The 23,774-nt window shown below is 40.5% G+C and overlaps 1 protein-coding gene across 2 annotated transcripts in view; it reads left to right on the top strand.

Moving 5' to 3' along the window:
- Positions 1 to 23,774, top strand: part of LST8-1 (Transducin/WD40 repeat-like superfamily protein) — a 109,361-nt gene that overhangs the window by 43,540 nt on the left and 42,047 nt on the right. For both annotated transcript variants that reach the window (XM_087676161.1, XM_087676160.1), the window contains exons 2-5: positions 6,254 to 6,355; positions 6,450 to 6,562; positions 6,905 to 6,974; positions 7,572 to 7,649. In XM_087676161.1, the coding sequence (XP_087532287.1) occupies positions 6,254 to 6,355; positions 6,450 to 6,562; positions 6,905 to 6,974; positions 7,572 to 7,649 (363 nt within the window). The remainder of the gene's footprint in view (positions 1 to 6,253; positions 6,356 to 6,449; positions 6,563 to 6,904; positions 6,975 to 7,571; positions 7,650 to 23,774) is intronic.

Here is a 23,774-nt window from a genome sequence, read left to right as displayed (position 1 = left end):
AGCTTTGACACCCACGAACATCTTGGGATCCTTGGCTTGTCATTGTGACTTTGCACAATGCATGTGCACCTTACATTTGCATATTTGATGAATAACTAAATCAAATGCTAAGCAAAGCATAAAGAATACATGCCCTTGTGATAGACCTTTCCCTTGAAATCCTTGCGATCGCCCTTGATCACTGCAATTTTGTCAAAAGCAGCCATTCCTACTATTGGAAATACATGATACATGATGGTATCATAGTCAAACAACATGTGCACCTATTGCTTAACCATATGGGCTCATGGCCTTTGCATGTTTGAAATTCCAATGACTAATTACGATTCACACACATAAATCATAACTACTATTAGAACCCTAAGGGGTGCATCGACATGCCAAAACCCAACACTGTTCTGACCATCAAGGCAAAGTAATGTGTAAATTGAGCATAACCAATGTGTCATAGAAATGATGTACAACATGATATTCATTTAAAGCATACACCAGTTGCAAACCACACGTAACTTATGCAAATGTACTTTTGTTGCATCACTTGCAAACGTACATTGCATACCATTCATGTGTCTCATACATTTTGTGCAAATCAATATCATATCTAAATGTACTTTCCATGTATTCCATATATGTCATCAATCTTGCAAACGCATAATTTTAGAGCCTAGGTGTAAACCATACACATCTATATTTCAATTCACATAGACTAGTACATTGAATAGTAATCACAATGGTAGAAATAATGTGAGCATACAATGCCTTGGATGCAAACCATGTATGTAACCAGCCTTCCTTCTCGGATAGGGTGGTTTAACCTAATTAAGCACTTAATTACAGCAGTCAGCAAATGAACATAAACTGAAATGCTCACTTTACCTTCATAAGCTTGGACATCGGGCACCCTGTTAGCCCCAAAACTGGCACCTCTTTCGGTATTTCTTTAATTTCAATTGCCAATGGATAAATTACAAGCCGAGATTTTACGATCTCCTTGTCTGATTCAAACGCTTTTTACCTAGGACTTGCTCTAATGGAATCCCAACTGGTCAAATGCTGCCCCAAATTCACAATAGATGGGCTGGCATCTGAAATCCTCACAATTCCACGAATTTCTGGTGTTGATCTCAGTGTACAATGCCTTTGATTGATGGCACGGATCCCAAGGTGACTGGTTAACCCTAATTACTGCTGTAATTTAGGTTTTACAGCAATAAACTCTCTGTTGTCCACCAAATTTGGTTGTACTCTGCTATCAATGATTGAGAATTACTGAGAATGCTTGAGCATCGACTGGAGGAGATGAGAGAATGCTGTAGAGAGAGAGAGAAAATCAGCTGAAATGTATCTTTTGATTCGTAGCTCTGATGACAAAACTAATGGCACCAACAGCTTCAAAAGGGGGATAAAACTCTAGCTCGGTTGGAGCCAGCTCGGCTGGCGAGCCCTCCCCTCCTACTGCTGCCTCTCTTGAGGCGGAAGAGAAAACCTGTTGCCCCCTGTCTTGTTGTAGCGCACGATCAGTCTCGTCGTCGCCTCTTAGAGCCAAATCTGATTACCTCCTCTCCCTCCACCAAGCTCAGAATGGTTGCCATTCAGCTTCTTCCTAGTTGCATAGGAAAGTTTTGCCAAGTGGCAGCTTTCCTAATTTTCAGCCATTAAATTAATTTTCAGAATTAATTAATTTTGAAAATTAATTTCATCCCTTTTGACCTTGCCCAAAATTAAACATACCCATCTGTAATGAAATTGATTGGGCCATTTGCAACTTGGAGTGGTTTCCAATCTCTGTTGACCCTTAGACTAGCATTAATTAATTAATTAATGCTAGTCCCTAGTGTCACCACTGACACTTGATGGCCAAACAATTGTCCTAGGGTCCAACCTGGCACCAACTGACCACCAAAACCCAGTTGGCATAACTTAACACAACTTTTGCCTTTAACGCCCATTGCATTCTCAGGGTCCTTGGCCTGTTCCCATGAAATAACTGCCATGTGCATCACATGTGTTAAACAACCTTGCACATTTGATTAATAACTTAATTAAATGTTACTAGCAAGATTAAAGCATCTCAAAATTTCACGTCCTTGTGACAGACTAAATCAAATGTTACTAGCAAGATTAAAGCATCTCAAAATTTCACGTCCCCGTGACAATGTACATTTGAGATTCATTATATAACTGAGCTGTTCATCACCAGGGGAGTGGAGGTGTAACCTCCTTCCCTGAGCATTAGACAATACTCTCGGCATTAGTTAATACTCTCGGCATTAGACAATGTTGGTGATGTTTTGTAGCAAACAGTTTCGGGTATTTTCAAAAAATGGCTGAATATTTATCTCTTTCATAATTAGTCAAGTCGTTTCCTAGCATACTCATAAGCTTGGGCAGTCCAATATTCATTTCAAGTTGCTGATCACAGGTTTCTTGCATGAGGTTTGTACTTCCTGTAGCAATATTTACAACCTTTTTCTCTCTTTTTGAACCCTGGATTGACAACCCGAAGAGGTCAACATCACTAGAGAGCCTAGCTTCCCCTTCTCTATCTTCCTCATCAATGCTAGAATTTTTTGAATCACTACTTTCATAACCTCCAGGATCACTTTCATGTTCATTTTGAATGATGGACCTTGTTTTCATGTCAAAGATCACCCTCTTATGAGCTGGTTTCTCTAGATAAAGTTCCAATTGACCTCTATATTAGTCTTGTTTGGACCTCATACCTATCAACCATGATCGTCCCAAAATGAGAGGATATGCCCCAAGTTTTGCAAGCATAACATGAAAATCCAAACATGCTCTTTGGCCTCCAATGTTGATTTCCAAGTTCTTGATGACTCCCAACATTTCACTTTTGAGCTGTTTGTCACTTTAACCTTAAACAGTGACTTCCTTGTCATTTTAAGATGCATTTGCATCATTGCTTCTTTAGTGATTACATAAGCTTGCCCACCACCATTAACATCAACTTGATCAATTTTCCTTCCGTGTATCCATGCATCCATATGACAAGTATAATGTCTTTCACATCTGATAGGTATACCACTCCAACATGCTTAGTTCGGCTTTTTTCCTTTCTTGATGCTAACCAAACCTTGCCATTGCCTCCTCAAAGATGAGTTCATTTGCAGCAGTTGACCATATATAACATTAGCCTTCTTACCTTTTAAATCCTCAAGCAAGTTGTAAGGAACTTGATTGACTCCCAAAGCAAAGTTTTCCATTTGAATCTTCCTTCGTTGTCTAGCTTTCTTACTGGTTTTTGGATCGTTTGCAACCTGTTTTCACTTTTTAATCCTTGCTGCCCTCTGAGTTACAGTTTCAGTATCCCTCTCTTTGGCTCTCTTGTTAGCTAAAACATCTGCATTTTCCCCATCATCAGACATGTTGGTTTCGATTAGATTCATATCTGATGTGCCTTCATCAAATCTTCTTTCCAACTGTTGCCTAGCTGGTTTAAGTAGCCTTTGTTCCTGTTGAGGTCTTGTTATCTTGTCTAGCATTCCGTTGTGGTATGGGATATATCTCTCCTCTTATTTTTCTTAGATAAGGGCAATCATGAGCAATATAGAGAGAATCTGATGTAGAAACAACCATGGTTGAGACTTTGACAACACAAGCTTTCATATTCACACAACTCCTATTTTTAGGGATGGCTGCCCCACGTAGTAATTGCCCCACAAAGCGTGGTTGCCTCAAGCAGTGCAAAATCAGTTGTAGATCCTTTATGTCCTTCTTTTATTAGAGCATTGCAGAAATACACTGCTACTCTATAAAGCAAACACATAATTTCTTTGTTCCAAGAAGCCCAAACTTGCAAACAGGAAGACACTTTCTTTGATTTCGGATTATCATTTCAGCATACTAGTAGATACATTGCAGCATATCTTGCATTGATGAAGAGTTACGCCGCTTTGAACGTTATGAGCTCTAATTCATTATTTTTTTGGTTGCAGATCCTTCCAAATTTTCACTAACTTGAGTTCGTGCATTCAATACTTGCCCATGATACATATTCTCTGCCACATACCTAGTTTCAAATGTAGAGATCTTTTACTTCCATTCTTCTCTCTTGATGGGAAGCCTCACGTAAACAACTAACATACATCACTCTCAACACGATGAATAACAGCACTCTGCTATCTCTCACTCATATCCATACATCAAAACAAATCTGCATACTCTGTGCCCCATGCAGCAGTAGAAGAAAACAAGACAAAAGGACAGCTCCGATAGCTTCAGCTTCACGGCCTCTTTTTTTGGATTTTCCCTTCTCTTCAGGCCACAAGATTTCTCTCTCTCTCTCTCTCTCTCTCTCTCTCTTTGATATGCTGATTGTCTCGTGTAGAGTCTCTCTCCCTCTCTTCTTTTTTTCAAAAAACTCTCTACATTTTTACTTTTTTCCCTATTTTACCAAGTTGCCTCTTGCTTCCCCTTAGTTGCTAGATGGCAAACATGCCCCCTGCCACGTAAAATTCCACTTGGGGACTCAAAATCAAAAGCGAGAACACGTTTCTTGTATGAGGATATTTCTTCCTGCATGAGGCGCGTGTCTTGTGTAGAGTCGAGTCTCTCTCCCTCTCTTTTTTTTTCAAAAAACTCTTCACATTTTTGCTTTTCCCCTATTTTACGAAGTTGCCTCTTGCTTCCCCTTAGTTGCTAGATGGGAAACATGCCCCCTGCCATGTAAAATTTCACTCGGTGACTCAAAATCGGAAGCGAGAACATGTTCCTTGTATGAGGATATTTCTTCTTGCATGAGGCACGTGTCTTAAAATTGAAATATCACAACCATGTGTTGAACATGCATGAACCTGACTCCCACTACGGGTAAGTGTGTGAAATATATATATATGTCAATAATACGTTCTCATACCATTACAATACCATGTAGTGCCCATACGGGTAGGCTAGCTCATGATATCTATACTCCTATCTTATTTTTGTTGTAGGTTTGGACAAAAAAATGATATTTGCATGTGTTACCACACTTGACTCCATGCAACATCATGTCCCTGGTCGCTCATTTTCACCCACCAATGTTTGTCAATTGTCTTGAGGTGCGTGTACGCCTGAGCTGTCTCTTGCTTGCTCTGATACCAGTTTGATGTCAATGTGCAAGGATCGAGACAAAGTGCAGGTCAGAATGAGTGCGGGGTTCTTAGTAGGAAGAGTGAGTAGGAGTGAGAGCACGACACACTGAGTGTTTGGTACAATGACAAGATGTACCACTTTAAGTTTCGATATATATATAGTACAAGTGTAAGGGTGCGTTCACACCAGAAAACCATAAAAGGCATGGTGAGTCTTTATTCCCAACAAACATTTCAGCTGCTATGCACAGCTGATCGTTAAATTGGTCATCAAATTCCTCTTCCTCTTGTTGGTCATAGAAAATGATAAGTTCCCTTTCTGAATGCTTTTTCAAAGGTTTCATAATAGGTGGTAGTTGAATTTTGTAATTGAAAATTGGTAAAGAATTGCCCATGTATTCCTGCATTCAAGAATATCCTCATGCATCTAATAAAAAACAAACTGTGCTTCAGCAGAGTCTTGCTGTCCAGCAGGCACCTTTGGATTATTGTTAAGCAACACATGCTTTCCTTTGCTTGATTCTAACATCTTTCCCTGGTGACCATATATCTGGACTTCTAATCTCACTCCACTGAAAACCTAATAGGGAATCCTACACACCACACACATGCATGTACACATCCTCACACTTTCTACTACACCCAATTGCACAAGGCTGCTGTCGAGTAGCAGGTTTGAACATTCAGAGGTGATGGGGAGCACACAGGAGCACTATAAGTTGTGGTTTAATCATGCTTGCAGTCTGAAATCTTGCTGCAAGCAGACATTGCCATGGGAGCACAGAAGTGTTGAGAAAGGAACCGGCAGACCTGCATAGTAGATGCAATACCTCTAAACTGACATTGCTGCAGTGAATCTGAGGAAGTTGGTGATGACAGGTAGTAAAGGATTCTTGACTTGAGTTCATTCTGAAACAGCCAGATGTTGTGACGAGAGTAACTTTTATGTCACTACTCGTAAAGGGGGTTACTAGATATCATGTAAGCTACCATGAAAGTTGTAGGTGCAAGCTGGTGTTTTAATCCTGACTTATTAGAATCATCTTAGCTAGTGGTGATGCTTGGAAATGCTTCACATCATGTTAGTAAGTTTTGCATGCTTCTCTTTGTGTCTGACTCCTGTATTGATACTCTTTCATATTTTGTTTTCATTCTGGCAGCAAGTGAATCGCCTTGAAATAACACCTGATAAGCAGTATCTAGCTGCAGCAGGCAATCCTCATATACGGCTCTTTGAAGTCAACACAGATAACAGTCAACCTGTGCGTTGTGTACTGCTGGTTTGAAAACACTGCTCCCACTTCTGCCATAAAAGCTTCGGAACTCATACACATCTGTACACAATATTTTGAACAGGTCCTCACTTATGATTCACACACCAACAATGTTACAGCAGTAGGCTTTCAGTGTGATGGGAAGTGGATGTATTCAGGATCCGAGGATGGCACTGTCAAGATATGGGATCTTCGGTACTTCAGATCTTTTGATGGGCTTCTTAGACAAGATGGGGATTATCATGATTTGCATAATAATGGAAATGATGATTGAAAACATTTACTCTCAATGGATCAATAGACTTGCTATACACATTTCTTCAAAGAAATAAGTCTCATTGGCACTAAATGTAATGCTGTTCTAAGAATTCCATTACCCCGCGTAATGCACTTAGGTAAGTAAAAAGTTATAATCAGTGTCTATACATACTACAACAAAATCTGAAAGGTGACTATAGCATGTTTTGCTCATAATTTGCATGGATTCTGAAGCCACATTGCTGTATATAATTTACATGGTTTGTGACTTTGATCTAGTGCTCAGGGCTATCAAAGAGAATATGAAAGTCGGGCAGCCGTAAACACTGTTGTACTACATCCAAATCAGGTGGGCTTGTATAATGTTTATTCGTTATTTTCTTTCAAAAACATTAAGGTTACAACTATGCTGTAGAGGTGATTATAGACAATATCAAATCAAATATCTATGACACTCACTACGATATCGACACCATAGTTGGGCATGATGAACCTGAGAGGAGAAAAAACTGCAGAGGCGAGTAGAACAACTATTCTGGACAACTCACACAGCTAAACTGAGATGGGTATATAGTCAAGCACAGATAAAGAGGTTCTTAAATTGTGTCCTACTTTTGTGTCAATAAGTATGATGGCTTTGTCCCAATTCAAAGTCTCTTGTTGCACACTTCTACTAAAACACAAGGTTTGGTTAGAATTTTTGGAAAATTTAAACCAATGGGCCGAGCTTGCATGCAAGTTGACAAGTCACAAGTGGCAGGCGACTTCACACAGCCATGCGGGTTAAGTACTAGAGTGGAAAAAACACAATAAGTTGACTGGTATTTTAACAACTGGGGATGACAAAGGCTGGTGGTAATCTAAAATGTGGCTTTGAATGGAGGGTGTTAGTTTTCATGTCCCATCTTTTTGATTTGGTGTATTTTCCTGTTTATATGTATGGCAGACTGAGCTGATATCAGGTGATCAGAATGGCAATATCCGTGTTTGGGATTTGACTGCTAATTCGTGCAGCTGTGAATTGGTAAGTTCAACTTCTTTATTGATGACAATAGGTTTGGACCCTGAGCACTCTGATCAATGATCTACAAGGGACTTGAAGTTACTAAGTATCACATTCCATTGATCCTCCTTGTGACCTACCAATAGAATCAAAGTTGTTTGTTAGCACTTGCATTAGTTTGTTTTGTTTCATCACAAGATTTTTTGGGTTTGTTTACTGAGTGGGTATGCTTTATCATCTGATGCTTTCACACTATTTATATTTTTAGTAGTGTTTTTCTTTTGTTCTCTTTCCTTGTGAGTTCTTGTTGACTATGTGCTATTTGTCTTGAAACTTTGCTGAAATTGCTAGACCCTTGTAGAAGCTGCTTATAGTGTATGTGTGGACTGAAGAGTGCCAACAAGCTTATGAAAAGCTAAAGAAGCTTCTAATCTTTGCAGCAATTCTAGAAGCCTCAGATTGGATTCTCAATTTCCACGTATATATTGACATATCCAAGATAGCCATTGGGAGGTGTTGTGTCAACGCAAATGCATATTCTTGATTTTCCTGTGAGCTTTGCTACATGCGGAAATGGATTACTCCACAAGTGAAAGAGAGGGATTGAGGATAGTTTATGCCATTAAGAAGTTTAATGTGGCCATCCTAGTTACCTTTTTTTGTTGACCACCACTGAGCTCTATTGTATCTAGTGAATGAACAAGCCTTGTGGTATGGGGAGAATTGGTAGATGGCTTTTGCTTCTACTAGGATTTGATCATTTAGTAGTGGTGCAGAAAGTAAAATAGCATTGTATGGCAAACTAGACGTCCCAAGTGACTAGTGGAGACTTCTTCTGTTTACATCTCCTGCAGTTGTAAGAAACTAAACTGTTCCAATTTCAAGCTACACCTCCGGCAAATGACATAGTGCATATCTTAGAGATCTTACTGGACATGTAATTTAGCGGCTTTTCTGGTGCATGTCTCTTGCTTGTGAGCGTCAATTTGAGTCAGACAAGGAAGGACACTGGGAGCTCCATCACTGTCACTGTTTGTCAATCATTCTTGTGTGTCAGTCTTCTCTATTTCAGGCACCTTAGGTGGAGGTTAGGGTTTCTTCTCCATTTCATCCACCAGTTCACTTAGCCTGTTCACACTGCACACTAATCTTCTCATGGATTGTCTCCCATTTTAGCCATGTGGGCAGATGGGTGGCATTTGTGATCATAAGGGCAGCCACTTTTAGGCATTATCTCTTGGCACACATCTGGTCAGCCTGTTCTAGCCTCCTATGGCTATTTTTAGGCAGCTCAGCCCATGCCTCCATACATTCATCGATCACATCATTCTAGCTAGTCACTCTCTCATCTTCCTCAATCAGATTCCCCTCTTCTGCTATCAATCTGGCACCCTCACTGATGCACCTCCGCAGCATGCAGGTGCTGGTTGTGTGCAGCTTTGTATGTGTTCAATCATTGTTTTCCTTCTGTTTCTTTTGCATTTTCGTCAGCTGTTCTCTTCTCTCCGTGTTCTTGCTTCCATTGCAATGGTATCATTGCCAAAGACGAGTGTTGAAGAGCTCTCTACTGCAGCATTTTCCCTCTAATCTGCTGCGTTTGGTACCTTGATGCTAGACAGTCTGTTTTGGACCCCTTTCCAGCTGTCCTCAGTCCTTGACATCGTCAAAACACATATATTCTTCAATAACAACAGGCGAGGTCATTTCACTATTCTGCAGGTTTTCTCCCCAAAACACAGCTTACTGCAGGCCTTCCTCATCAAAACACAAGCTGATACAGCCTTCCTAGCTGCCCTTTCATCCGTCCAGCAGGTCACCATCATCCAACAGGGTCACTTGACATGAAAACACAGATTTTGGAGCAGGAACAGGTCGTCTTTATTCTCTTGAGGCAGCTGAAGTCAAACACAGCAGTGGCCAGAGTGGCATCTCCGAATTCCCATCAAAATGTGACATATTTCCTTGCTTTTTGGTAGGTTTTCTGAAGGATATGCATGGCAGACTGGTACCATCAACAAGATTGGATGGAGAGGGCCTCCCCAAGACTCCGTGAGGAGTGGCAACATTATACATGATGACTAAGACAATAAAGATGGGCAGTTCAAGTGCCGTGATTGCGAGGATCATTGTGAAGGCTGCCAAGATTGCAATGATCACAAGGATTGATGCAAAGACCCCATAGATCATGATGTGGATTGAGATGTGGTCTGTGACTAGCTTGTAGAAATTACACGGCACAACAGATAGAATCTTAGCAAAGAGTTGAGAATACATAGCAAATATGAGAAGAGCAGACTACTTTAATTTCAAACGAACTGATACAAAGATGGCTTTGTCTATCCATACGCTTCCATTGTGAAGCTTAGATGGCGATCCAGATAGATGATAAGTGAAGAGCTTAAGGGTAGCTAGAAGAACTTTGATTGGTGAAAGATAGATTGACAATGGCTTTAGAGGGGTCTTTCTTTTATAGCTTGGAAAGGTAGTTTGGTCGGCATGTCCGACCATATTATGAACCGTCCCTAGTTTGCTAGGAAATATTCCCTTTACCGTTGTCGGAGGGGTTTTTGTCGAAAGGTCGAATCCATCGGGGATCATAAGTAGAAGGAAGTAGAGATAGGAGATGGAAGAGAAGATAGAGAATATCCAAGTGGTAAACACGACAAAAACAAATCACAATTAATTAAACCAATATGTATTGAAAGAACCTGGAATCTTTGCACTACTCAGAAGCAATCTCCAAGCATTAGTTCTCCTGGAGCTCCTTCGTAGACCAAAAACGTGGATCAGAAAAATCAGCTCTTTCTCTGCTCTCCGGAACCCAAATCTGATGGCTCTGTTGGCTCCGTAAGGGGGGTAAAACTGCAGAATGCCTGCTCACAGATCTCCCAGATCACTCCTTCATTCAGTTCAATCTGTAGTTTTTAGCCTGTTTACAGCGATTACGATCAATCTGTCTTTTTTATGAAAAATCTCATAATTGGCTAAAAAAGCAACTAGCTTTTTGCATGCCATCCTAATTTAGAAGCTTTTTTTTTTAAATTTTTAGATTTTTACAATAAATAATATAAAAAATGGACTAAAATTATCCAAAAATCTAGTATTTTCGGATAATCCATGCAACTCACACTAGTACTAATGGCCTAGATCACATTGACTCTCTAGATCAATAAAGAAGTCGGATGATGATGCATTCCATACTTTTTCACACTGTGTCCTCATAACATCACGACATCCACCTCCTTTGAACCTGCACATCCTCTGGTATGTGTCAAAATCCTAGTTGTCACCAGATTCTGAGTCCTCCTCATCCTCTGCAATCATATCCTTTACTTCTTCATCTTCCATATCTTCTTGGATAGCCCCTGTATCAGGACCACTATTTTCTTCCAATTTTGGCAACTCATAGGTAGTAGATTCCCGCCTTTTGAATAATTTGATTCTTTTCACTGCTACCGAAAGTTTGATGACTGTCCTATCTAGCTCATTTAATGCATAAGTAGCATTATCAAACACCTTTCTTACCACATAGGGTTCAAACCATCTTTTGGAAACTTTACGCATGGCACTATGCTGGTTATCTAAACTGCTATCATAAACCAATACCCAATCCCCATCTTGTATGGTTCTTGGTCTTAGTCTATGTCTTTTGTCAAACCGTTTCTTATTCTGTATCCTTGGTGCCCTTAACTTTGCAATTGTTGCCTCTATGCCTTATGACTTTCTTTCCAACTGTCTAATGCGTAAGGCCAACTACTCCTCTCGATTCAACTCCTCCTTCCAAGGTAATATACTCCATGTGATTGTCATCTCTTCTATCGGCATGATAGGTTTTTGACCATACATAAATTTTGCAGGCATATATATTGTAACAGCACTATGAGTTGTTCTGTCAGCCCACAAAGCATAAGGGAGCAATCGTGGCCACTCTTTTATCTTCTCTCCACATGCTTTTGCCAATGCCTTCACAATAGGTGGATGACCTCTTTCACTTTTGCCATTTCCTTCAGGGTTATAGGCTGAAGTTAAAGTAAGCTTTATCCCTAACCGTGCAAAGAAATCATGAGCTTCATTTGCATCCAACTCACCCCTATCTGTTTTAATTTTTCCCACACAAGCATATCGACAAAAGATCTCTTCTAAGAGAAAAATACATACGGCATTTGTCGTCTTAGTATGTAGAGCTCTCCCTTCTACTTGATTAGTCAAGTCTTCACGAGCAAGCACAAGATACCTCATTTGCCAAAGACCTGTAGGCATTGTGACCAAATCCACCACCCACTTAAAATGAAGAGACAATGGATACGTGGGTTGCAATTCATCTTGATGTCTCACAGTTGAATACATTTGACATGTCGTACATGTTTCCACAAAGTGAGCAACATCCTTATATATACCCTGCCACCAATATCTTTCTTTGATCTTTGTAAAAGTACCCCAAACACCTCTATGACCAGCCCACAAGCTTTCATGAAATTCTTGCATTACTTTTACTTGTGAAGCTCTGTCACCCAAAACTCGCAATGGCATATCTTGTTTCTTTTTAGCATGTTTTCATAAGTATCCATCTTTTAAAAAAAATCCATAGGCTTTCGTCTTGATCTTCTTAAACTCCTCATTTGACCATTCATCTCTCTTTGTTAATGTATCGAGATATTGACCAATTCTCAGTCACTCTCCTGCATATTTGTCTTTCAGAAATACTTCTATACAAGATACAAAACACCTAAAGTGTCTTCTCTTTGTTGTCCAAGCTTCTGTTAATGCTGTAGCAATACCTTGCATTGCTAAATTCACTCTTGCAACATCATTTTCAGCCATAAAAAAGTCATATTCTTCCTCCTCATTTATCATTCCATCTTCATTCTCATAGCGTGCTCGAGATAACATGTCTGCCACTGGGTTATCTCTTCTTGCAATATGCTGAAATTCAGGGTTCAAAGATTTAATGTATGCAATCTACCGGAGCATAGAATGTCCGGGGTAGCACAACTAGTAATCATACCCAATATCGGCAAACAATGAGTCTCAATGACTACATGAGCACCCATAAAATACTCCTTATCACATTTAAGGACTGTTACAATTCTCCATAATTCTCTTTTTACCTGTGGATATCTTCTCTATCGTTCAATCAATACTTTTGCACCAAAGTGTATTACATATCTTTGCCCTTCCTCATCATCTTGCCCAATGGCCCATCCAATCTCAATTGGGCTTGTATCAACAGTAATAATGATAGGCTTTCCATGTGAATAGTCAGCCTTTCTCAACGTTGGAGCAGATTTTAAGAGTTGCTTCAATTTCTTCATTGCTTTCTGATGCTTTCTTTTTAAATGAAATTTTTGACATTTTCTTAGAAGCTGATAAAGAGCATCTGCTACATGTGCCAAGTGAGGAATCCATATCAAATAGAACACATATGCACCCAAGAATCTACGCACCTCTGATACATTCGTGTATATATCTCGCATTCTATTAATCCCATCTATTTTTGTTGGTGATGGCCTTCGTCCATAAGGCCCACACATATGCCCAACAATCAAAACCTCCTCAACTCCAAAGATAGACTTTTGTCCAGAAAGAGTTAAATGCACATCTTCTAGACGTATCAAAATCCTCTCACAATCCACAATATGATCTGCAACAAACTGTCTGCATCCATGTGCATCCATCTCTTCATTCTTTTCATCCACTGCACACCCTTGATTGGAACATCATCCAAGAAGGGCATAGTCAATTGTGGTATAAAATCCCTGAGTACCCTATTCATAGCATTTGTCATGTGTGCCACTGAGTTTGTTCCACCCCGTGGAAGAGTACACATTCGTACTAACCTCAAAGGAGTCTTCATGGTTGTGATATCCTTGCTTTCAATTGCAAGCTGAAAGTGATCATAACTCGAGTAAAGATCACCTAGAGAATAGATCGCTCTGCCTGCAAAAGCCTTTGCAAATTCATTAACCACAGGACCTGCACCCACATTTCTTATGGTCACTTTATTGACCGGTTGCATGTCTTGAATAAATCTCAAAGCCCCATTCTTTTTGGGCACAGTAAACCAACGATTTGAGTACGGGGCTGAAGAAGGCTCCAAGATCTTCATCCGAATCTTTTCATTTAGCAAATCCATCAGCTTTGGCAAGTAAGTTTTAGGCACTGGAATAGGCCTCAAGTTCCATGGTACATGTGGCACAGTGAATATGACCATAGGAGAGACAACATTTGGATCCACACAACCTATTTCACTTGGTTGAAAAATGCAAATGCCTTTCCATGTCTAGCCAACATCTGCATAAAACAGTCTCTCTCAGCAGGCAAAAGAAACCCTTCTGCATCAACTTTCAATTCCTGTAATGTTTCAGATGTAAATTGATAACCTATATCTTTAGGATCTCGTAAGCTTGGCTGTCTTGACACTTTTTCATATAAACCTTCACTCTCTGGTGGAAGTGGCAAAACAATTGGTTTCACCTTTTTGTCAACTGTCTTATACTTTGTCTCCACAAGTGCTTCAACCCATTGTAATCCTTCTTGTTGAGCAAACAATGTTATAACATCATACATATCCAAAGAACATACTGACAACACTGTTTTCAGCCTCATTTTCTGCATGTATAGTTGCTGAAATTTCAGCCATAGTGTCAGTAATATTCAGCCCATAAAAGATGCCTGAAATGCCATCATTTTCAGCTAACCGCCCCAATGCTCTCAATTTCTTAATAGCCCGTTTCATAGATATGCATTCAGCCCTACACATAGCTTCCATAGGCTTAAACCAACATGAATTGTTTGCTGTAAACTGAGAATTACCAATGGTAAATACATGCTTCATTTCATCAAGAGGCAAGTACACCCTCTGAACAACACTATTGTAGCCCCGCATTACAGCAGTGCTTAATGAAAATCCAGGTCTTTGAATTCCCTTGCATTTGGAACTAAAGGATACTCTCGAAGCGTATCATGATTTCTAAGATGATTAACACAAACAGTAAGAAATTGGACTGCTTTCCTGTCATCTTTGCTTTTGACTGTTGCATAAGCAGAACCAACAACAAGTACCTTTGTTTCCATATGCACTTCTGTAATATAGGGCTGTTCCAAAATCATTGCATATGAGGAATTATCTTGCACAAAGAAGTGTTGCTCTTCCTGTACATCACCAATTGTCTCTTTTACATTAGGACATGCAACATAGAGCTCCGCTGAAGAATTATTTGCAGCCCTCATACGCCAACCATGATTAGTGTTCACAGGCCATGCACCATTTTCATACAATCCCCGCTCAATGACATTTATCTTAGACCCATGGTCAAGTTAAGCAACACAAGGAGTTTCACGCTTCCCTATTTTCACTACCATTTCAGTGGTAGCTCTAGCCCAATGATTTCTTGTGTAGTGACTTCGAGGAATAAATCCTAGAGTCTCTTCTCCATATTGTTGCATTTGCCTTACTTCACCATGCACATTGCTATAAGACAATGCATTTTCAGTCACTTTCTTCTCTTTTTCACATGCTGTCCACTGATTAGTAGCATCTTGCATAGATAATCCAGTACTTACTTCATGCTCATATTCAGTCCGAACACCCAACAAACCAGTTTCCTCTTCAAATTGCAGCAATGCACTAGTGGTATCACCAAGAAACTGACGCTTCCTTTTAATTATGTCAATGATCTCATCATGAAATTCTCACTTGGCAATGCCAAGCACCTCTCTCAAGGTAAATTCCACCCGATTGTTTAAGATCTGTTCTTCAAGAACCTTCTTAAGATCTGTGGTTGTCTCAATGTCAGATTGTAACTTATATCTTGGCTGCTTGTCCTTCTTTTTGCCCTCTTGTTTGTTATCCTGTTTTTGCTTTTGACTGATCTCTTCCATAACATGCTCGGGAGGTGGCTGATTTGCAGCTTTAGGTTGATCCACACTTTTTCTTGTCATTCTTTTAGATGTCCTTGCAATATCTTCATCTCTTTTTTGTTTTTCTTCCACAAGTACATCCGTGCTTTGTACCTTTGTTAAATATGCATACACTGAATATGTATCTGCCGGTGATTCCCAACCAGTTATGCCACGAATGTCTTGCCCTGCATGAGACATTTCACTATCAGTGACCTTTCTCTTTTCAGCTGTGTGTAAAGCATGTGTCCATATTTCAGCTTTTGGACCAACCATCACTTGGCCATTCATTCTATCCAATTGTAGACTAAAAGTAGAAGCATGTACCGCCGCATAAGCATTTCAGACAGCCAAGTCTTCCAACAACTTCTGCATTTCTCCCTTTCCAAAATTCAAAGCAAGAGGCAATCCCGTTTCTTGTACATGGATCTTGCCATCTTTTCAAAAGATAAGCTGTCGTACCAAGGCCTCCTGATAGGCAGTACAATCCTTTCTCTCGTGCTGCAAACTGTCACATCACATACATCTTTTTCCAGGTTTAGGGGTTGTTGCCCGTCCCCTTTCCTCTTGTTCTTTTTCATCCAATTTTGCAACCTTCAATTAAGGATTCCGCATCCCTTTGACCAATTCATCCAAGACATCTTCCCTAACAGAGGGAACAATAGCAGGTACAGTCATAGGGTTAGCTACAGAAGTAGGTGGCTTACTGGATACATCAACTGTCTTGCCCGTAACAGTGGGCAAGCTAGAGACATGCAATCTTTCTCTTTTTCTATGCTTCTTCATAAGTGCAGTAACAACTTCCTTGACATGTCTCCACTCTGTTTTTAAACCTGTCTCTGTAGTCTGATCGTGCAACAAATCATCAAGCTTCTTTTGAAGCTTGATGATCAGCTGCCTGTAGAAACAATTCAATTTTCTGACTTGCAAGAGCTTGCTGTCTAGAAGATCCAACTGCTCAAATCGACTTTCAAATTCTCTTAACAATTCTGTAGCCACAAGATTCTTATTGGGTTGTATAATCCCCTCCTGAAAAGTCTTGCGCGTAATCAAACTGGTGTCCTCAATGTAAAATTCTTCCCTGAGTGTCTTCTTGAAGGCTACCCAGTGTGCATTCTGCAAGTATAATTTAGTAATCCGTGCTTTCAGTTCATGAACAGTAATACGTACAAAATACCGGCTCCATGCAGATTGAGCCACTCCAAAGAATTTCATCTTCTGAGCATAGGTATGCACATATGCAGATACATTCCTGCCATTGAATAACTTCACCTCACGCTCAACTGCTTGCAAAGCATTCATCACAACACTATTTGTTTGAGCTGAAGCTTGCATCACCTGTTGTTGTTGTTGTACTTGCATAAGCATATTTATATTTTGCACCAATTGTTGCAAAACATCACTGGAGATTATATTCGAAGGTTCTCCCATATTATCTTTCCTTTTTCTGTGACGACCTTTCACGTCGGGTTCACCAATGTCGGAGGGGTTTTTGTCGAAAGGTTGAATCCACCGGGGATCATAAGTAGAAGGAAGTAGAGATAGGAGATGGAAGAGAAGATAGAGAATACCCAAGTGGTAAACACGATAAAAACAAATCACAATGAATTGAATCAATATGTATTGAAAGAATCTGGAATCTTTGCACTACTCAGAAGCAATCTTCAGGCCTTAGCTCTCTTGGAGCTCCTTCGTAGACAAAAAACGTGGATAAAAAAAATGAGCTCTTTCTCTGTTGTCCAGAACCCAAATCTGATGGCTCCGAAAGGGGGGTAAAACACTAGGACACCCGGTCACGGATCTCCCAGATTACTCCTTCCTTCAGTTCAATCTGCAGTTTTCAGCTTGTTTACAGCGATTGCGATGCGCGCGATTTCGTCAATCTGTCTTTTTTATGAAAAATCTCTCAATTGGCTGAAAAAGCAACTAGCTTTTTGCATTGCATCCTAATCTAGAAGCTTTTTTTAACTTTTTCGGATTTTTACAATAAATAATATAAAAAATAGACTAAAATTATCCAAAAATCTAGTATTTTTGGATAATCCATGCAACTCACACTAGTACTAATGGCTCAAATCACATTGACTCTCTAGATCAATAGAGAAGTCGGATGATGATGCATTCCATACTTTTTGACACTGTGTCCTTATAACATCACGACATCGTTAGGTGGGGGCATTGTCCTCGAATCCCTGTTAGGGAGGCTTGTTTGAGACCCCCTAGCCAGGGGCCACTTTTGCAACTCTCGAACCCCAAAATAGGGGTCCTTGATAATTCCCACACCTTGTAACTTGATGCATTGCGTCTCAAGTTGCTACCAGTATAACTACTCTATCTAACCCAAAGGCTAAATCCACAAAGGTCACCTTTTTGCCATCTAGTCACATAGACCTCATTTGCCTTTTTGCCATCTAGTCACATAGACCTCATTTGATATACAAGTCAAGACCCACCCAATGTCTGTGTTTATATGTGGCTTCTCGTCATAATGGGGGACCTTATAACTTAGAGCACCATGGATCATTGGTCCTTACGAGGATGGGGCATTGAGCATATCTAACGTAGTTACAAACTAGGTGGGAGCCTTTGTATCTTCCCTTCCCCGGAGGTCTATTGTTCACGTCACTATGCGCTTAATTGGAAGTTTCCCATAATTGGGCTAGCCATCTAGCCCCTGAAACCTTAAGGCAATGGATGACCTTTGGTCTATCCAAATATGGAAATCTTCTTGCATTTAACCTAGGATTGCATTTCCAACATAGCCTCCCTCCCATCCACTTTCTCTTCATCTTTTCTATATTTCCTTACCATCCGTGTCCTCTGTTTTGTTGATGGCCGTTATGGCACCATTGATTCAAGTGTATGTCCTTTTTCAATTCAAGGAGAAAGAGAAGCTCAACGTTTTGAATTGGGCCATATAACCATACAAGTCAAGAATACATACAAGATTAAGTGTATTTTGTGTGCATTTGATCTCTAGGATTTTATCACCCTTCCTACTTCTCGCCATTGTTACGTGAAACGGCTTGATATGTTATTTGGGAAGGAGCGAAACACCAAAACAAGGTCAAAATCTTCTTAAAAAGTTTGCGTGGGGATATAAAAAGTGCTTTAGGCCATCGTGCATAAACTCACATTATGAAAGATCAAACAACTAAAAGAGTACAAAAGTCACGACAAAGAAGCAATAGAGATTGTTGTATGCCAAGGAGGAGAATGTGCTTCCCTTTTCTATATATACCCCCCCCCCCCCCCCCCCCCCCCCCCCCCCCCCCCCCCTCCCCCCAAAAAAAAAAAAAGGACTTGTAACTCATTCTAGCTTATTGCTTCATTAATATCTTCCAACTTTCAATTGTAAGTTTTTTCATATTGATAAATTTAAGTTTTTAAAGTAAGTCTTTAAATCTTCTTAACTAGGATATCACATAATGCTCGTCTTTCCTTGATGATGTGGTGATGCCATTCTCGTTTTGCCTCGTTTGAAAATTTTCGTTCCCGTTTCAAAGTTTTTCTCAACTATGCTCCCTATTCCTTAATGGATCCATAGATTGGGTCTATAGTGATTTGGTAGTCTTATAGGATCGACTCAATTCTTGAGTCAGGTGGTTCATCTTCTTGAGTTGCCGTGATTCGGTTCTTGTCAATGTGCGACACATTTGCTATGTCTCTAAGGCATAGCCTAGATTATTTGCTCTTTATTAGGTTGGATATTTACCCACAAGATTACTCTTGAGATGAAGCTATGATAACTTTTTGTTGTTGTAGATCCCCTTGACCATGAAGAATCATGTCACAAAGATGGAGTCGATATCGGATGAACTTGTATTCCTTGGCAAACATGTTTCATTGGATGAGATGGGTGTGACTCTTTTGTCACATTTACATCTTTAAAGTATGGTATCTTCTACACGAGACTTCTCAATCCTCACGCTGGGAACACCATGGCATGATGGGAGTTAGTCCTTATGATACTTGAGTAGGATGTGCAACATCAAAAAACATGATCAAGAGGAATATTGTGGCTGACACATCGTTAGGAAAATACAAAAAAAAAAGACGAAGAAAATAAAATTGCAGTCTTCTTTTGACTTTGATTTTGATAAAAGACCAAGTAGAAAGGGTCTTTCAAGTATATTGTGGAAGACCTTGTTGAGCTAAAACTGCATTAGCTTTACTTAAACAGCCCCAAAACTTGCTCAATTAATGAAGAAACCTTGTTTATTTAAAAGAAACGCGATCCTAGAGAGTTTCTGTGTCCCATAAAGCACAAATCCACTTTGGAGGGCCCAAACTTTCTATAAATATGTATATTGTCCTCCATTCAGTCCACAATCTCGTTCTTGCATATTTTAGGTGTTTCTGCTTGTTGCCCATATCCCGTTCATGGAGGATATCTCAACTAAAGCTGTCAATTGCTGTCTACATCAGTTGATACGTCACTTGTTCCATACGAGGTTATCGACTCATGGCAAGCTAGGAATGCCTCTGTTATTGTCGAGTTGACGTAGGGCTTATTGCTTAAGGTTCATTCTCAGCTTCAGCATTTTGACTTAGCGTTAGAACGATAGGCATACTTGACTGACCGCTATGCGGCTCGGGATAGGACCCGTCGTATAAATCTTGACCATGAGCTACAACTCTTTAAAATCATAGACTGGGATGACTTGAAAGTCAAGTTGGTTGGGTATCGACGACTTCTTGCCGAATTCTCGACTATGGGAACTCCCAAGTCCTCTGACGATCAAGTCACATTGTTTCTGAACAAACTTTCCAAGAAATACTTCAATTTTGTGAAAGGTATAGTTTCAAAGCCTATCATGATCGTCACATTGTTTTTGAACAAACTTCCCAAGAAATACTTCAATTTTGTGGAAGGTATAGTTTCAAAGCCTATCATGCCTACTTTCTATGAATTTGAGTGTCAATTGTTGCGTTACGCACGGTTGTTCGATCAATTTCATATGAATTCTTGCTCAAAGGGGGGCTCTTGTTGCTCATTCTTAGAAGGGACAACAAGGGAAGGGCAGACAAAATCAAACCTCCACTCAAAATAAAAAAGAAAGTCCATTCGGGGAATCCCAAAGAAATTCCCAGTCACAACACAAACAAGGGTGGCAAAATGTCCCTAAAAAGAATAGGTATTGTCAACATTGTCAAAAGGTTGGTCATTTTGACGACGAGTGTCGCTCAAAGACTCCAGGCACCATACCCAAATCCAAGTCTCAGATCCCCGCTCCTCAGTCTCAGAAGGTAGGGTGATAGCAAGGAGCAATTTAAAGGTGATAACAAGAGACTCATAAGCCCCTCAGTCTCAGATCCTTGAAGAATAAGCTATAGGATTACCTTCTTTCATAAGCTCAACTCTACTAATTTTCCCTCTTAGGATGGATCATAAAGCGTAGGAACCAGATAATCATGGAAATGGCATGCTCTATGTTGTTCGTAGCAGAGCTTTTTGAGCGCATTTGGGTCGAGGTTAACACTTCAGTGTATATCCTTAACCAGTGCTGGGATACGGCTCTTCCTAAGAAGACTCTATATGAGGCATTTTTTGGCTCTTGGTCTGCCATTTTTCACTTGAGTCTTTGGGTGTCGTGTCTACACATACACACACACACACACAGAGACAGACAGACACACGTCTGATGACAAGATAGGAAAGCTCACTCCCCCAATTTGATCTCCTTATTTTTGTTAGATATTCCTTGAAAGTGAAAGTCTATCCTTTGTTCCATCCTCGGACAAACAAGGTGATCGTTAGGAGAGATGTCGTTTTTGACGAGAGACATATCGTGCAATCCTCTGCACCGGATTCAGATTCTAGTCCTCCTTCCATATTATTGGAGATCGTGCCTACTGAGCTTGGTCTACTTTCCGCTCTTGATATTTCTACAGATTCTTTATTTCCCAGGCCCTTGCCGTGAGACCCGTTACCTCGTTGGTACCAACAGATCATGCGGGATTCAAGGATTCTACCACGGGATTCCACTCCAGAGGGACCTAGAAGATTTACCCGGTTTGCTCCTTAGGCTTCATTTGTGTCGTTGTTTGCAACCGATTACATAGCGCATTCTGAGTCAGATACATGGCAGGAGACTCTTCAGTATCCTCAATGGTGAGAGACCATGGAGAAGGAGCTTGAGAGTATTGACCGAAATGAGACTTCGACATTGGTGGATCGTCCAATCCACAAAAAAGTCATTGGAACAAAGTGTATTTTCAGGACCAAGCTAAAAGCTGATGGGACTTTAGATAAGCACAAGACTTGCCTTGTTGTGCAAGGGTTTCGACAAAAGCATGGTATTGATTATGAAGAGACCCATGCTCCTATTGCGTGGTTGACATCTTACTGATTGCTTCTCGCGCTAGCCGCTCACCAATGTTGGCCGATATATCAGATGGGTGTGCCTTCTTGAATGGTTATTGGAGCAGGAAGTCTATGTGGAGTAGCCATTGGGCTTTCCTTTAGGGAATCCGAGGGATAATGTATTCCGCTTTGTAGAAAGCTCTTTATGGGTTGAAGCAAGCACCCTCATCTTGGTTCCATAGGATGGATGAGTTCTTAGGGACTCATGGATACCATTCTATCCCTTATGACCCGAACTTATATGTTCGATCTACTGTAGAGGGGATCAGCTATATCTTGCTATACGTTGAAGACTTACTCATCACATGCTCAGATTTTGTTGCCATAGGAGACACAAGGCAAAGCTTAGTGCTACTTTTGAGATGACGGACCTTGGTTTGTTGTCTTATTTTTTGGGGATAGAGATAGTTCGTTTTGGGAGATGTATTTCTGTGTCACAACAGAAGTATGCCCTTCAGCTATATTGGTGGAACAACACACTTTGGATCAGGCACGGCCAGTGGCCATGCCTCTTGATCTTACTGTCCACTTGTCAGAGGATAACCTAGGACAACCCTTTGATGCACATACCTATCGCTTTGTTGTAGGAAAACTTCTTTAGTTAATTCACACTAGGCTAGATTTAGCTTACTCAATCAATATTTGACAACACCTAGGATGTCACATTGGATTGCATGTTTTCGTGTCTTGTGTTATTTATGGTGTACTTTTTTTTATGGCCTGACGTATGGTTCTGGTTTATGTTTGCAAGGGTATACTGATTTTGATTGGGCAGGAGATCTCGACACCCGGCGTTTCCATGGCGGCTATCTCTTTACCTTGGGCACGGCTCCCATTTCTTGGTCAAGCCATAAGTAGGAGATGATGGCAGCTTCCAAGGCCGAGGCAGAGTACTGGGCTCTCTTCGATGGCACCACCGAGGCCATCTACCTAAGGAGTTTACTGGTGGCACTTCATTTCCCATGCGACTCTTTCACTGTTGTCTAGTACGACAACCAGAGAGCCATTGCCCTTGTGGGCATCCGATCATTACACCACGGATGCAGTATGTGAAAGTGCACTTCCATTTTTCCAGAGAGCAAGTTGAGCTAGGCACTATGCACCTAGAGTTTCTGCTTACATTTGACAATTTTGCCCATATTTTGACCAAAGTAGTCAATCGGCCGGATCTTCAATATTGTATTATGGGCATTTGTAACTTCATCCGCACTATTAGGATGATATGATTGTAAAGGGCTCTTGGGCAAGTAAACAATGCATTGTCCAAGTGGCACCGTTGCATTGCATCTTGCGTGGGCATGACATCTTGCATCGCTCTTTGTATTATCCCATACATTGGCATTCTGTTCATGTAAACGTGCATCTGTGTGCATTTATCCCTTTTCGGTCTTTTCAGAATCTATGTGCATTTATCCCTTTTCGATCTTTTCGGAGTGGTCGACTTTGGATCCACCATTTTCGGTGATCTTTCATATTCAAAAAAAAGAAAAAAAAAGTCCATAGGTGATTCCTTTTATCTTTGTAAGGCTTGGTTAGGCCGCTGGGCAGCCAATGTACATCCTTTCTCGTGGCACCGTTGTTGGGCGTGAGAGGGGGTATTGAGCTAAAAATGCATTAGCTTTACTTAAACAGCCCCAAAAGTTGCTTAATTAATGAAGAAACGTTCTTTATTTAAAAGAAACGCGATCCTAGAGAGTTTTTGTGTCCCATAAGCACAAACCCACTTGGGAGAGTCCAAACTTTCTATAAATATGTATGCTGCCCTCCATTCAGCCCACAATCTCGTTTTTGCAGATTTTAGGTGTTTCAGCTTGCTACCCACACCCCATTCGCGGAGGGCATCTCAGCCGAAGCTGTCCATTGTTATTTACATTAGTTGG

The sequence above is a fragment of the Lygodium microphyllum genome, chromosome 4 (assembly GCF_053477565.2).
Source record: "Lygodium microphyllum isolate KBCC chromosome 4, Lygodium_microphyllum_v1.1.10, whole genome shotgun sequence".
Lineage (NCBI taxonomy): Eukaryota > Viridiplantae > Streptophyta > Polypodiopsida > Schizaeales > Lygodiaceae > Lygodium > Lygodium microphyllum.
Note: the sequence above shows the minus strand (reverse complement) of the source record. Positions and strands in the feature narration are given on the sequence as shown.